The following is a 16,891-nucleotide window of genomic DNA, read 5'->3' as shown; positions in this document are numbered from 1 at the left end:
TTAGGTTTCCCGTGATTTCCCTAAATCGTTTCAGGCAAATGCCGGGATGGTTCCCCTGAAAGGACACGGCCGATTTCCTTCCCAATCCTTCCCTAACCCGAGCTTGCGCTCCGTCTCTAATGACCTTGTTGTCGACGGGACGTTAAACACTAACAACCACCAACCACATACAGTGTGTAGATACATCCTTTAGGAACAATATTTTCATTTCTCCACATAATTTCCATCCCTCTCAACTTCCTTACGCCATCTTGGAACCAGCGCCTGTATACCCCCACGGAAAAATTCTGGACCAACCTGTTGGAGCTACTGTTTGGTAGCGTGCACGAGGGAGTCATCATCTTCAAACCTTATTCCACGAAGAGAGTCTTTCAGTTTCCCAAAGACATGATAGTCACATGGAGCCAGGTCAGGACTGTAAGGCGGGTGTTTCAGTGTTGTCCATCTGAGTTTTGTGATTGGGATTGGGTTGGGTTGTTTGGGGGAGGACACCAAACAGCGAGGTCATCTGTCTCATCGGATTAGGGAAGGACGGGGAAGGAAGTCGGCCGTGCCCTTTCAAAGAGACCATATCGGGATTTGCCTGGAGCGATTTAGGGAAATCACGGAAAACCTAAATCAGGATGTCCGGATGCGGGATTGAACCATCGTCCTCCCGAATGCGAGTCCTGTGTGCTAACCACTGCGCCACTTCGCTCGGTGTGTGATCGCTTCCATGGTTTTTTGACTGACATGTGGCCATGCATTGTCATGCAACAGCAAAACATCCTGCTTTTGCCGATGTGGTCGAACACGTCAAGCTGGAAGTTTCTTCAGTGTCGTCACATGTGCATCAGAATTTAAGGTGATTCCACTTGGCACGATGTCCACAAGCAAGAGTCCTTCGGAATCTAAAAACATCGTAGCCATAACTTTTCCAGCAGAAGGTGTGGTTTTGAATTTTTTTCTTGGGTGAATTTGCATGATGCCACTTCATTGATTGCCTCTTCCTCTCCGGCGAAAAATGATGGAGCCATGTTGCATAACCTGTCGCAATTATTACAAGAAATTCATCTCCACCATTCTCGTACTGTTCCAAAAGTTCGCTGCATACCGTTTTTCTTGTTTCTTTGTGAACCACTGTTAACATCCTGGGAACCCACCTGGCACAAACCATTTTTAACGCCAACACTTTCAGTATTCTGCAAACACTTCCTTCCCGTATCCCAACGTGGCGTGACAATTCGTTCACTGTGATGCGTCTGTCAGCAGTCACTATTTCGTTAACTCTCTGCGCATTGTCTGGAGTGTGTGAAGTGCCAGGCCTGCAGCTGCAAGAACAATCCTCAATATTGCCGTGCCCGCTTTCATCACGTAAGTGCGATCGACAGCAGCATCTCCATACACCTTTTTCACTCTCTTGTGGATGTTTCCCACTGTCTCGTTTTCACAGCACAGGAATTCTATGACAGCACGTTGCTTCAGACGAACGTTAACTCTAACAGCCATCTTGAAGACATGCTGTGACGGCGCCACTCACGGGAACAGGTTGAACCAAGTTTGAAAACAAGCGGGAAGGATTTATCTACACACTGCAAAACTTTCACATATGCAGAATGAAAACTGTATTTTTACAAAAATAGTGTGCATTTCTTTTGGAGTGACCCTCTTACGTAGACGGTATTCGACACCCCGTTTTACTGTGCTTCACGGGAAGCAATCCTGGGCTCACATTTCAGCAAACTAAAGCCCGCCCACACACAGCTAGAGTTTCTACAGCGTGTCTTCGTGATCGCCGAACTTGGCCAGTAAGATCGCCGTAGTTGTCCCCAACTGAGAAGAGCGTTGTGCTCTCTGACCACCTCGGCATTTTGTCGATTCAAAGCACCAGTTGCACAAAATTAGGCATCATATACCCGAGTAGAACATCCAACAACTCCATAAATCAATTGAAAGCCAATACTTGCTTGCATAAGGGCCGGATATGGACCAACGTGTTAGTGACTAGCTCAATTTGCGAAACTCTCCCCCTTGAATAAATCATCGAAATGTTCTGAAACTGTAATAATTTGTACATCACATCAACAGATTTCCGTCCCATTAGGATAATTCCTCCGTGGTGAGTCGTTTCTTTGTCTTAAAGTATACCTTTTGGGCCACTAACGCTACCGGGTTTGTCGGGCATATGTGAAGCCTTAGTTTCTCCCGGCGTGTACTATATTCGAATAAGTTACAGAGTATTCTGTGGAAACAGGGGTTTTAAGTCAGCTAGCACAGCGCTTACTTGCTGCAGTTTTGCCTTGAAAATGGCAGTGTGTATGCTCCTGTCGAAATACCAGCGGTTGTCGACGACGTCACCCAGCTACATTTCCGTAAGTTATTTCAACATGTCGATCAGATGTTTGAATTTTTTGTTTCAGTAACATCATTACTTTTGACTTTTTAGCTGGGAAAATGAAAGAAAAAAACCTTTTGTAAACTTTATAAAAAAAGCTAATTACGTTTACAATCTGATGTGATTTCAACGCTTCCAACCACGGTACGGTCGTAGTAAGAATACCAGAAAAACAATTTAATTGTTTATTTAACGTTATTAAAACTCATGAATAAGGAATGAAAGAGGAAGCCGCCTGGTAGAATTTTGCACAGAGCGTAACTTAATCATAGCTAATACTTGAATTAAGAATCATGAAAGAAGGTTGTATATTTGGAAGAGGCCTGGAGAGACTGCAAGGTAAGGTAGATTATATAACGATAAGACAAAGATTTAGGAACCAGTTTTTAAATTGTAGGACGTTTCCAGGGACAGATGCGGACTCCGACCACAATTTATTGACTATGACCTGCACATTAACTGTAAAAAGGTAGGAATTTAAGGAGATGGGACCGGGATAAACTGAAAGAACAAGACTTGTAGAGAGTTTCAGAGAGAGCATTAGATAATCATTGACAAGAACGGCGGAAAGCAACACAGAAGAGGAAGAATGGGTAACTTTGAGAGATGAAACAGTGATGGCACGATCAACTAGGTAAACAAACGAGGGATAGTAGAAATTCTTGGGTAACAGAAGATATTTTAAATTTAATCGATGAAAGGAGAAAACTTAAAAACGCAGTAACTGATGCAGGCGAAAAGGAATAAAAACGTCTCAAAAATGAGATCAACAGGAAGTGCAAATACGCTAAGCAGTATGTATCAGTTCATGACATCCAATCTTACAAATTTACTGTCTCTGATGGACACACGTCCAGATCATCGGCTCTCAAAACTCCGCCATCTCTCTCCCCTCATCCACCACTGCTGGCGGCTCACCTCCAACTGCGCAACGCTACGCGCTGTTAACAGCGAACTGCCCAACACTACAATAGCATATTCCAACATTGCAAACCAGCCGCAGACTGCACACAGCACAGTCAGTGATTTTCATATAGAGCGCTACGTGGCGTTACCAACATAAAAATCTAAAGAGCCTAAGTACAAGATGCAAAAACATTCGTGAACAAAGAAGGGAACAGAGGCGATGTACTTGAGGGTAATATTATGGAAAGAGAAGAGGACGTACATGAAGATGAAATGGGAGATGTGATACTGCGTGAAGAGTTTGACAGAGCACTGAAAGACCCGAGTTGAAACAAGGCCCTGGCAGTACACATTCCATTAGATCTACTGATAGCCTTGGGAGAGTCAGCCGTGACAAAACTCTTTCCTTCTGGTGAGTAAGATGTATGAGACAGGAGAAATACCCTCAGTCTTGAAGAAGAATATAGTAACTTCAATCCCAAAGAAAGCAAATGTTGACAGATGTGAAAATTACCGAAAATTACCGAAAATTACCGACAGTGTCTTGATGGGAGGACATAACTTGACCATAAAAAAAATCAAAACAAGGGTAATGGAATGTGGTCGAATTAAAGCAGGGGGATGCTGAAGAACTTAGATTAGGAAATGAGACACTTAAATCCGGCCGTCGTGGCCGAGCGGTTCCAGGCGCTTCAGTCTGGAACCGCGCTACGGTCGCAGGTTCGAATCCTTCCTCGGGCATGGATGTGTGTGATGTCCTTAGGTTAGTTAGGTTTAAGTAGTTGTAAGTTCTAGGGGACTGATAACCTTAGATGTTAAGTCCCATAGTGCTCAGAGCCATTTGAACCATTTGAGACACTTAAAAGTAGTACATGAGTTTTGATATCTGGGAAGCAAAATAAGGGATGACGGTCGAACTAGAGAGGATATAAAATGTAGATTGGCTATGTGAAGGAATGCGTTTCTGAAGAAGGTAAATTTATTGCATCGAGTATAGATTTTAGTGTCAGGAAGTCTTTCCTGGAAGTATTTGCATGGAGTATAGCCATGTATGGAAGTGAAACATGGGCGATAAACAGTTTAGACAAGAAGAGAATAGAAGCTTTCGAAAGGTAGTGTTACAGAAGAAAGCTGAAGATTAGATGGGTAGATCACATAACTAATGCGGAGGTGCTGGGCCGATTTGGGGAGAACAGGACACGCACTGAGGCATCAAGGGATCACCAGTTAAGTATTGAAGCGGGGAGGGTAAAAATCGTTGAGGGAGACCAAGAGCTGAATACACTAAGCAGATTCAGAAGTATACAGAGAAGAATACAGAGACGTTGTAGCATTAGAAAACTGCAGCGAAATGCAGGAAGGTCTGCAGCGGATAGGCACTTGGTGCAGGGAGTGGCAACTGACCCTTAACGTAGACAAATGTAATGTATTGCGAATACATAGAAAGAAGTATCCTTTATTGTATGATTATATGTTAGCGGAACAAACACTGGTAGCAGTTACTTCTGTAAAATATCTGGGATTATGCGTGCGGAACGATTTGAAGTGGAATGATCATATAAAATTAATTGTCGGTAAGGCGGGTGCCAGGTTGAGATTCATTGGGAGAGTCCTTAGAAAAATGTGGTCCGTCAACAAAGGAGGTGGCTTAGAAAACACTCGTTCGGCCTGTACTTGAGTATTGCTCTCAGTGTGGGATCCGTACCAGGTCAGGTTGACAGAGGAGATATAGAAGCTCCAAAGAAGAGCGGCGCGTTTCGTCACAGGGTTATTTGGTAGGCGTGATAGCGTTACCGAGATGTTCAGCAAACTCAAGTCGGAGATTCTGAAAGAGAGGCGCTCTGCATCGCGGTGTAACTTGCTGTCCAGGTTTCGAGAGGGTGCGTTTCTGGATGAGGTATCGAATATATTGCTTCCCCCTACTTATACCTCCCGAGGAGATCACGAATGTAAAATTAGAGAGATTCGAGCGCGCACAGGAATGACAGTGGCACGTAAAGTGACCTCCGCCAGACGCCGTTGGGTGGCTTGCGGAATACAAATGTAGATGAAGACTGAAGGTTGCAGTAGTTACTCTGAGATGAAGGAGCTTGGAGAGGACAGAGTAGCAGTGCTAGCTGCATCAAACTAAACTCTGAACTGAAGACCACAACATTAAAATTCACAGTATTTTGATGTAAAATAGACATCAGTTCTACAATTTATAAGTGCTAGAAGAGAGCGCGTTTAGTATCCGTGTACCATGTTAGTGAGGGAAGGCAATGAAGTTGAAACGTTAAGACTGAGGAAGCCGGTGAAGTAGAAAGACGATAGGATAGTGAGAATCTACATCTACATCCATACTCAGCAAGCCACGTGACGGCGAAGGTACTCTGAGTACCTCTATCGGTTCTCCCTTCTATTCCAGTCTCGTACTCTTTGTGGAAAGAAAGATTGCCGGTATGCCTCTGTGTGGGCTCTAATCTCTCTGATTTTACCCTCATGGTCTCTTCGCGAGATATAAGTAGGAGGGAGCAATATACTGCTTGACTCCTCGGTGAAGGTATGTTCTCGAAACTACAACAAAAGCCCGTACCGAGCTACTGAGCCCCTCTCCTGCAGAGTCTTCCACTGGAGTTTATCTATCATCACCGTAACGCGTTAGCGATTACTAAATGATCCTGTAACGAAGCGCGGTGCTCTCCGTTGGATCTTCTCTATCTCTTCTATCAACCTTATCTGGTAAATATTCAAGCAGTGGGCGAACAAGTGTACTGTAACCTACTTCCTTTGTTTTCGGATTGCATTTCCTTAGGATTCTTCCAATGAATCTCAGTCTGGCATCTGCTTTACCGACGATCAACTTTATATGATCATTCCATTTTAATCACTCCTAATGCGTACTCCCAGATAATTTATGGAATTAACTGTTTCCAGCTGCTGACCCGCTATATGGTAGCTAAATGATAAGGGATCTTTCTTTCTATGTATTCGCAGCACATTACATTTGTCTACATTGAGATTCAATTGCCATTCCCTGCACCATGCGTCAATTCGTTGCTGGTTCTAAGGGCATTTCATCACAATTTTCCATTGTTACAAGCTCTCTATATACCACAGCGTCATCCGCAGAAAGCCTCAGTGAACTTCCGATGTTGTTCACAAGGTCGTTTATGTATATTGTGAATAGCAACGGTCCTACGACACTCATGTGCGGCACAAATGATATCACTCTTACTTCGGAAGACTTCTCTCCATTGAGAATGAAATGATGCGTTCTGTTATCTAGGAACTCTTCAATCCAATCACACAATTGGTCTGATAGTCCGTATGCTGTTACTTTGCTCATTAAACGACTGTGGGGAACTGTATCGAACGCCTTGCGGAAGTCAAGAAACACGGCATCTACCTGGGAAACCGGGTTTTTGACCCTCTGAGTCTCGTGGACGAATAGCGCGAGCTGGGTTTCACACGACCGTCTTTTTCGAAACCCATGCTGATTCCTACAGAGTAGATTTCTAGTCTCCAGAAAAGTCATTATACTCGAACATAATACGTTTTCCAAAATTCTACAACTGATCGACGTTAGAGATATAGTTCTGCACATCTCTTGGACGTCCCTTCTTGAAAACGGGGATGACCTGTGCCCTTTTCGAATCCTTTGGAACGCTACGCTCTTCTAGAGACCTGCGGTACACCGCTGCAAGAAAGGGGGCAAGTTCCTTCGCGTACTCTGTGTAAAATCGAAATGGTATCCCATCAGGTCCAGCGGCCTTTCCTCTTTTGAGCGATTTTAATTGTTTATCTATCCTTTTGTCGTCTATTTCAATATGTACCATTTTGTCATCTGTGCGACAATCTAGAGAGGGAACTATAGTGCTCTCTTCCTCAGTGAAATAGCTTTGGTAAAAGTCATTTAACATTTCGGGTTTTTAGTCTGTCATCCTCTGTTTCAGTACCATTTTGGTCACAGAGTGTCTGGACATTTTGTTTTGATCCATTTACCGCTTTGACATAAGACCAAACTTTCTTAGGATTTTCTGCCAAGTCAGTACATAGAACTTTACTTTCGAATTCATTGAACGCCTCTCGCATAGCCCTCCTCACACGACATTTCGCTTCGCGTAATTTTTATTTGACTGCAAGGCGTTTGGCTATGTTTATGTTTGCTGTGAAGTTCCCTTTGCTTCCGCAGCAGTTTTCTAACTCGGTTATTGTACCACGGTGGCTCTTTTCCATATCTTACGATCTTGCTTGGCACATACTCATCTAATGCATACTGTACGATGGTCCTGAACACTGTCCAGCGCGACGCGGCCAAATTGAAGTTGTTTTCCGACAGGTGTTCCATAACATATGAAATGTTTCGTCTCGACTTCCCCCACACCTTTGTGGTACATTATGAACAGTGACTGTTTAGACGCTGTGTGTCGATTGCTGAGAAAACATTGTTGAACAATTCGCGATACGCTGTCGGTGGAGACCTGACTTGCCCTTTACAGAGTGGCTGTAAATACCCACCATTGGACGATGAATCAGGATGGTTCGAAAGCTAGCCATTCTGTAGCTCCTGGTCGCAGCTACTGTACAGTGTGTAAACTTATAGATGGCAGACCTATTCCTAGTCCTGAATCGGTAGAAGTCGGTAAACGTCGGGAGGCTTCGGTAGGCACGCAGTTTCGACTGCTGCCAACATTACGTAGCTGACTGTGTTGTACAAGGTAGCCATTGTCGTCTGCTTCGTTATTGTTTTGCTCTGTACTGTTCTGCGTGTTTTTATTGTGCAGTTGTGCTAAACATTATCAAAATGAGTGAAGAGGCAGTTGGTGGCCCATCTCGGGAGTCGCCAACAACCACAACCCCTACCTGTAGGCCTACGGTTAGAAGGAAACCAGTATTACGTAGCGATGTTCGATTTTAATGTGCATGAGGTACGATGGCATCTCATTGTTTATGACGTCATATATTCTCAAGAAAGTGTTTTTTTTCCTAGGAACCTTCGTGGGCGTACGGAGAACAAATTACCAAAATTACATTGCAATCGAATGAATGGTTTGTGAACGCTTAGTAGACAAACATATATACATTCATTTTTGTACATAGGAATTGACAGTTACGTTATACTATATGACCTGTTTAGGTATATTTAAATTTTACAAATAATGGTTTAACAGTGCGGGGATTCATACAATGAAAAAAAATTGCGAGCAGTGGGAATCGAACGCAGGTCCGCTACATTACAAGTGATTATCTTTCTTTTTTTTTAATGAATCTCATTTTGTTCGTTATAGTTCGTTGTAATTGTTCGTGACGGACGTCCCCTGACGCCCGGTGAAGTTCGTTATTGATCCCTTCACTCAGTTTTTTTATTACAGAGGGCAGATTTCTAACCAATTGCTCTACGCATGCTACAGTGAATTGAGTGTTGAAACATTGTCTATTACTATTTTCGGGAGGTGCGAGGTCGTAGAACAATTCACCAAAGTTTCATTGCAATCGGATGAATGGTTTGTGAGCTCATAGTAGACAAACATATTTATTTATCTTTATATACACTCCTGGAAATTGAAATAAGAACACCGTGAATTCATTGTCCCAGGAAGGGGAAACTTTATTGGCACATTCCTTTGGTCAGGTACATCACATGATCACACTGACAGAACCACAGGCACATAGACACAGGCAACAGAGCATGTACAATGTCGGCACTAGTACAGTGTATACTCACCTTTCGCAGCAATGCAGGCTGCTATTCTCCCATGGAGACGATCGTAGAGATGCTGGATGTAGTCCTGTGGAACGGCTTGCCATGCCATTTCCACCTGGCGCCTCAGTTGGACCAGCGTTCGTGCTGCACATGCAGACCGCGTGAGACGACGCTTCATCCAGTCCCAAACATGCTCAATGCGGGACAGATCCGGAGATCTTGCTGGCCAAGGTAGTTGTCTTACACCTTCTAGAGCACGTTGGGTGGCATGGGATACATGCGGACGTGCATTGTCCTGTTGGAATAGCAAGTTCCCTTGCCGCTCTAGGAATGGTAGAACGATGGGTTCGATGACGGTTTGGATGTACCGTGTACTAATCAGTGTCCCTCGACGATCACCAGAGGTGTACGGCCAGTGTAGGAGATCGCTCCCCACACCATGATGCCGGGTGTTGGCCCTGTGTGCCTCGGACGTATGCAGTCCTGATTGTGGCGCTCACCTGCACGGCGCCAAACACGCATACGACCATCATTGGCACCACGGCAGAAGCGACTCTCATCGCTGAAGACGACACGTCTCCATTCGTCCCTCCATTCACGCCTGTCGCGACACCACTGGAGGCGGGCTGCACGATGTTGGCGTGTGAGCGGAAGACGGACTAACGGTGTGCGGGACCGTACCCCACCTTCATGGAGACGGTTGCGAATGGTCCTCGCCGATACCCCAGGAGCAACAGTGTCCCTAATTTGCTGGGAAGTGGCGGTGCGGTCCCCTACGGCACTGCGTAGGATCCTACGGTCTTGGCGTGCATCCGTGCGTCGCGTGAGGTCTCCACAGTACATCGATGTTGTCGCCAGTGGTCGGCGGAAGGTGCACGTACCCGTCGACCTGGGACCGGACCGCAGCGAAGCACGGATGCACGCCAAGACCATAGGCTCCTACGCAGTGCCGTAGGGGGCCGCACCGCCATTTCCCAGCAAATTAGGGACACTGTTGCTCCTGGGGTATCGGCGAGGACCATTCGCAACCGTCTCCATGAAGCTGGGCTACGGTCCCGCACACCGTTAGGCCGTCTTCCGCTCACGCCCACACATCGTGCAGCCCACCTCCAGTGGTGTCGCGACAGGCGTGAATGGAGGGACGAATGGAGACGTGTCGTCTTCAGCGATGAGAGTCGCTTCTGCCTTGGTGCCAATGATGGTCGTATGCGTGTTTGGCGCCGTGCAGGTGAGCGCCACAATCAGGACTGCATAGGACTGAGGCACACAGGGCCAACACCCGGCATCATGGTGTGGGGAGCGATCTCCTACACTGGCCGTACACCTCTGGTGATCGTCGAGGGGACACTGAATAGTGCACGGTACATCCAAACCGTCATCGAACCCATCGTTCTACTATTCCTAGACCGGCAAGGGAACTTGCTGTTCCAACAGGACAATGGACGTCCGCATGTATCCCGTGCCACCCAACGTGCTCTAGAAGGTGTAAGTCAACTACCCTGGCCAGCAAGATCTCCGGATCTGTCCCCCATTGAGCATGTTTGGGACTGGATGAAGCGTCGTCTCACGCGGTCTGCACGTCCAGCACGAACGCTGGTCCAACTGAGGCGCCAGGTGGAAATAGCATGGCAAGCCGTTCCACGATCGTCTCCATGGGAGAATAGCAGCCTGCATTGCTGCGAAAGGTGGATATACACTGTACTAGTGCCGACATTGTGCATGATCTGTTGCCTGTGTCTATGTGCCTGTGGTTCTGTCAGTGTGATCATGTGATGTATCTGACCCCAGGAATGTGTCAATAAAGTTTCCCCTTCCTGGGACAATGAATTGACGGTGTTCTTATTTCAATTTCCAGGAGTGTATACATTCATTTTTATACATAGAAATTGACAGTTACGTTATACTATATTCCCTGTTTAGGTATATTTAAATTTTACAAATAATAGTTTAAAATTGCTGGGATTCATACAATGAAAAAAAATGGCGATCAGTGGGAATCGAACGCAGGTCCGTTGCATTACAAGTTCCTCTAATTCTTTTTTTTTTTTTTTTTTTTTTTTTTTTTTTTTTTTTTTTTTTAGAATCTCATTTTGTTCCTTATAGTTCGTTGCAATTGTTCGTGGCGGACGTCCCCTGACGCCCGGTGGAGTTCGTTATTGATCCCTTCACTCAGTTTTTTTATTACTGAGGGCAGATATCTAACCAATTGCGCTACGCATGCTACAGTGACTTGTGTTGAAACATTGTCTTTTACTCTTTTTGGGCGTTCGTAGATCAACTCACCAAAGTATCATTGCAATCGGATGAATGGTTTGTGAGCTCATAGCAGACAAACATATTTATTCATCTTTATATATATATATATATATATATATATATATATATATATATATATATATATATATATTTTAATGTACGTGGCGATTTCAGTTTCGTTTACGAACAACATTTAAAGCGAGTTTTACTACCAAGCCTTTCGTCTGCTTTCGTGTAAGCATGACGCGCAATTTGTAATGCCCGCACTGCAAGTGATAGGCTTGCCTTGTGTCCCCCCCCCCCTCCAGCCAATGCTTGGTTGCTCCTCTCCCCGCACTCCCCTCTCCACTGTGCTGTCTTCCAGTTAACACAGCGCACAGACCGGCGCCTTTCGCTGCGCCCGCTGACGCGGCGCTCGTGTGTGTTGCAGCCGGGCATAATCCGCCGCCACGGCTACCCGGCCGAGGCGCACACCGTGCTGACGGGAGACGGCTACCTGCTGACGATGCACCGCATCCCGCGGCCGCAGCCGCAGGGCGCCTGCCGCATCCTGCCCGTTGTGCTGCAGCACGGCCTGCTCGGCAGCTCCACTGATTGGGTCTTCCTCGGGCCCCGCAACGGTCTAGGTGCGTACGCTGCGCTCTCTCTGCTCGCCAGCCACTGGACGTTAACGTGGGGTGTGGCCGCCCAACTCCATCCGGGATACCATCAGTGGTATATCTGTACGTCTGTGAGAGAACGGGAGTCCTTCCTTGAGAGCCGAAGGTAGGTTAAAGTGTACCATACTGGGACTCGAAATTGGGCCCCTTGGCTTTCCTCTGAGAAGTCTGGAAGGTAGGACATTACGGCAAGTTGAAAACGAGAAGCATTAGAGAGAAGCGATATTTATACGTGCTAGCATGAGTTTCTTAGAAGTAGATACCTTAGGGGTTGCGAAGCAACTCAGATCGCTTGATACGGGCAAGTCTTCAGGTCCAGTTTGTATACCGAGTAGGTTCCTTTCAGATTACGCTGGTACAATAGCTCCCTACTTACAAGGGAACCTCCCCATCGCACCCCTCTCAGATTTAGTTAGAAGTTGGCACAGTGGATAGGCCTTGAAAAACTGAAGACAGATCAATCAAGAAAACAGGAAGAAGTTCTATATAGAACTATCAAAAAAATAAGCAAAATATACAAACTGAGTAGTCCATGCGCAACATAGGCAACATCAAGGACAATATCAGCACAGGAGCGCCGTGGTCCCGTGCTTAGCGTGAGTAGCTACGGAGTGCTGCCGGCACGGTAGCTCAGCGTGTTCGGTCAGAGGGCCAGCTGCCCTCTGTAATAAAAAAAACTGAGTTAATGGATCAACAACGAACTAAAACGGGTGTCTTTCGACTTTCGACTTCCGCCTAGAGCAGATACAACGAACGAAAACGAAAGAAATGAGATTAAGAAAAAAAAAGTCAGAGGTCCTTGGTTCAAGTCTTCCCTCGAGTGAAATATTTATGTTCTTTATTTTCGCAAACTTATGATCTGCCCGTTCATTCATTGACGTGTCTGTTCACTGTAATAAGTTTAGTGTCTGTGCTTTGCGACCGCACCGCAAAACCGTGCGATTAGTAGACGAAAGGACGTGCCTGTCCAATGCCAGTCCAAAACATTTGATCGCAAGGCCATAGGTCAACCGATTCCACCACAGGAAAACACGTCTGATATATTCTATACGGCACTGGTGACGGCGTGTGCATCACATGACAGGAATATGTTGTCGAACCACCTTACTTGTACACTTGACGAATGGGTAAATAGATTCTTCTACCTTGCCCGATTTAGGTTTTCTTGTGGATGTGATAATCACTCCCAAAAAAGTGATGAAAACATAAATGTTTTTCACATAAACTGCAACAAATGAATGCAACAGTTTCACAGTCGCACAGTTTTCTGTGGTGTCACCGCCAGACACCACACTTGCTAGGTGGTAGCCTTTAAATCGGCCGCGGTCCGGTAGTATACGTCGGACCCGCGTGTCGCCACTATCAGTGATTGCAGACCGAGCGCCGCCACACGGCAGGTCTCGAGAGACTTCCTAGCACTCGCCTCAGTTGTACAGCCGACTTTGCTAGCGATGGTTCACTGATTTCTACGCTCTCATTTGCCGAGACGATAGTTAGCATAGCCTTCAGCTACGTTATTTGCTACGACCTAGCAAGGCGCCATTACCTGTTGCTATTGATACTGTGAATAATGTAATGTCAAGAGCGACGTTCGTCATTAATGGATTAAAGTTAAGTATTCCACCAGCTACGTCCGTTGTTTCTAAATTCTAATTTCCTTGCCCTGTTCCAGACCTCACGCCAGCCTGCGTGAGCTAAATCGCGTGCCTTTAGGCCTCCTTAAGTACCAAGGTGTTGGCTCCCCTGACAGCCATAACATTTTCCCTGTGCTCTGTCAAAACATGTTTTTAACATTTTCAAATCTTTCCGTGTGTAGACCGTCAAATCCTGCTTATGTCCAAGCAAATCTGAACATGTCCTGGAATTTTGGAGAGCGAAGTTGATTATGTGCGAGTGCCTGAACTTTGATAATTGTCTGAAAATAAAAAATTAAACTTTTCACTCGAGGGACGACTTGAACCAAAGACCTCTCGTCCACAGCTGCTCACGCTAACCACGGGACCACAGCGCTCCTGAGCCCACACTGTCCTTAATGTTGCCTATGTTGCGCATGGACTACTCAGTTTGTATGTTTTGCTTATTTTTTCATAGTTTCACACAACTTCTTCCTGTTTTCTCCATTGATCTGTGTTCAGTTTTTCAAGGCCTATCCACTGTGCCAACTTATAACTAACTCTGAGGGGGGTGCGATGGGGAGGTTCCCTTGTTAGCAATCATATACAACCGCTCGCTCACCGATAGATCTGTACCTACAGATTGGAAAATTGTGCTGGTCGCACCAGTGTTTAAGAAGAGCATATCATTGACGTCGGTTTGCAGTAAGGTTTTGGAGCATATACTCCATTCAAACATTATGAATCAGCTCGAAGGGAACGATCTATTGATACCTAATCAGCATGGTTTCAGAAAACATCGTTCTTGTGCAACGCAGCTAGCTCTCTATTCGTACGAAGTAATGGCCGCTATCGACAGGGGATCTCAAGTTGATTCCGTATTTCTAGATTTCCGGAAAGCTTTTGACACCGTTCCTCACAAGCGACTTCTAATCAAGCTGCGGGCCTATGGGGTATAGTCTCAGTTGTGTTACTGGATTCGTGATTTCCTGGCAAGAAGGTCGCAGTTCGTAGTAATAGACGGCAAATCATCGAGTAAAACTGAAGTGATATCAGGTGTTCCCCAGGGAAGCATCCTGGGACCTCTGCTGTTTCTGATCTATATATATGACCTGGGTGACAATCTGAGCAGTTCTCTTAGCTTTCGCAGATGATGCTGTAATTTACCGTCTAGTAAGGTCATCTGAAGACCAGTATCAGTTTAGAAAAGATTGCTGTATGATGTGGCACGTGGCAGTTGACGCTAAATAACAAAAAGTGTGAGCTGATCCACATGAGTTCCAAAAGAAATCTGTTGGAATTCGATTACTCGATAAATAGTACAATTCTCAAGGCTGTCAATTCAACTAAGTACCTGGCTGTTAAAATTACGAACAACTTCAGTTGGAAAGACCACATAGATAACATTGTGGGGAAGGCGAGCCAAAGGTTGTGTTTCATTGGCAGGACACTTAGAAAATGCAACAACTCCACTAAAGAGGCAGCTTACACTACACTCGTTCATCCTCTGTCGGAATATTGCTGCGCGGTGTGGGATCTTTACCAGGTGGGATTGACGGAGGACATCGAAAGGTTGCAGAAAAGGGCAGCTCGTTTTGTATTATCAAGTAATAGCGGAGAGAGTGTGGCAGATATGATACGCGAGTTGGGATGGAAATCATTCAAGCAAAGACGGTTTTCGTCGCGGCGAGATCTATTTACAAAAACTTCAGTCACCAACTTTCTCTTCCGAATGCGAAAATATTTTGTTGAGCCCAACCTACATAGGTAGGAATGATCATCAAAATAAAATAAGAGAAATCAGAGCTCGAACAGAAAGGTTTAGGTGTTCGTTTTTCCCGTGCGCTGTTCGGGAGTGGAATAGTAGAGAAATAGTATGATTGTGGTTCGATGAACCCTCTGCCAAGCACTTAAATGTGAATTGCAGAGTAATCATGTAGATGTAGATGTATGATAAACCTCTTCACTCAAAAATATTTATCTTCTTCATACCTCCTGTGTGTTAAGACATGTGACGTGTCACTGATCTCATTTGTATTAAGATTGCAGTACACGCGGGGTGCATGTTTGCTTCCATCGCCCTGAGTGGAATTGATAAGTTCTAAGAGGTGTTGACAGATGTGAAAATTGCCGAACTATCAATTTAATAAGTCACAGCTTCAAAATACTAACGCGAATTCTTTACAGACGAATGGAATAACTGGTGGAACCCGACCTCTGGGAAGATCAGTTTGGATTCCGTAGAAATATTAGAGCAAGTCAGGCAATACTGACCCTAAGACTTATCTTAGAAAATATATTAAGGAAAGACAAACCTACGTTTCTAGCGTTTGTAGACTTAGAGAAAGCTTTTGACAATGGTGACTGGAATACTCTCTTTCATATTCTGAGGGTGGCAGGGGTAAAATACAGGGAGCGAAAGGCTATTTGCAATTTGTACAGAAACTAGATGGAAGTTATAAGAGTCAAGGGGCATGAAAGGGATGCAGCGATTGGGAAGGGAGTGAGACAGGGTTGTAGCCTATCCCCGATATTATTCAATCTGTATATTGAGCAAGCAGTAAAGGAAACAAAAGAGAAATTCGGAGTAGGTATTAAAATAAATAAAAACTTTGAGGTTCTCCGATGACATTGTAATTCTGTCAGAGACACCAAAGGTCTTGGAAGAGCAGTTGAACGGAATGGACAGTGTCTTGAAACGAGGATATAATATGAACATCAACAAAAGCAACACGAGGATAATGGAATGTAGTCGAATTAAGTCAGGTGATGCTGAGGGAATTAGATTAGGAAATGAGAAGCTTAAAGTAGTAAAGGAGTTTTGCTATTTGGGGAGCAAAATGACTGATGATGGTCAAAGTAGAGACGATATAAAATGTAGAATGGCAATGGCAAGGAAAGCGTTTCTGAAGAAGAGAAATTGGTTAACATGGAGTATAGATTTAAGTGTCAGGAAGTCGTTTCTGAAAGCATTTGTATGGAGTGTAGCCATGTATGGAAGTGAAACACGGACGATAAATAGTTTGGAAAAAAGAGAATAAAAGCTTTCGAAATGTGGTGCTACAGAAGAATGCTGAAGATTAGATGGGTTGGACACATAACTAATGAGGGGGTACTGAATAGAATTGGGGAGAAGAGGAGTATGTGGCACAACTTGACAAAAAGAAGGGACCGGTTAGTGGGACATGTTCTGAGGCATCAAGGGATCTAGAATTTAGCATTGGAGGGCAGCGTGGAGGGTAAAAATCATAGAGGGAGACCAAGAGATGAATACACTAAGCAGATTCAGAAGGATGTAGGTTGCAGTAGGTACTGGGAGATGAAGAAGCTTGCACAGGATAGAGTAGCATGGAGAGCTGCATCAAACCAGTCTCAGGACTGAAGACCACAACAACAA

The 16,891-nt window shown here is 45.0% G+C and overlaps 1 protein-coding gene across 1 annotated transcript in view; it reads left to right on the top strand.

Annotated features, from left to right (window-relative positions):
• LOC126282077 (lipase 3-like) overlaps nt 1-16,891 on the top strand; it is a 191,985-nt gene that overhangs the window by 80,405 nt on the left and 94,689 nt on the right. Inside the window, exon 2 of the mRNA XM_049981532.1 lies at nt 11,653-11,848. Coding sequence (XP_049837489.1) covers nt 11,653-11,848 — 196 coding nt within the window. The remainder of the gene's footprint in view (nt 1-11,652; nt 11,849-16,891) is intronic.

This window comes from Schistocerca gregaria, chromosome 7 (assembly GCF_023897955.1).
Source record: "Schistocerca gregaria isolate iqSchGreg1 chromosome 7, iqSchGreg1.2, whole genome shotgun sequence".
Taxonomy (NCBI): Eukaryota; Metazoa; Arthropoda; class Insecta; order Orthoptera; family Acrididae; genus Schistocerca; species Schistocerca gregaria.
Note: the sequence above shows the minus strand (reverse complement) of the source record. Positions and strands in the feature narration are given on the sequence as shown.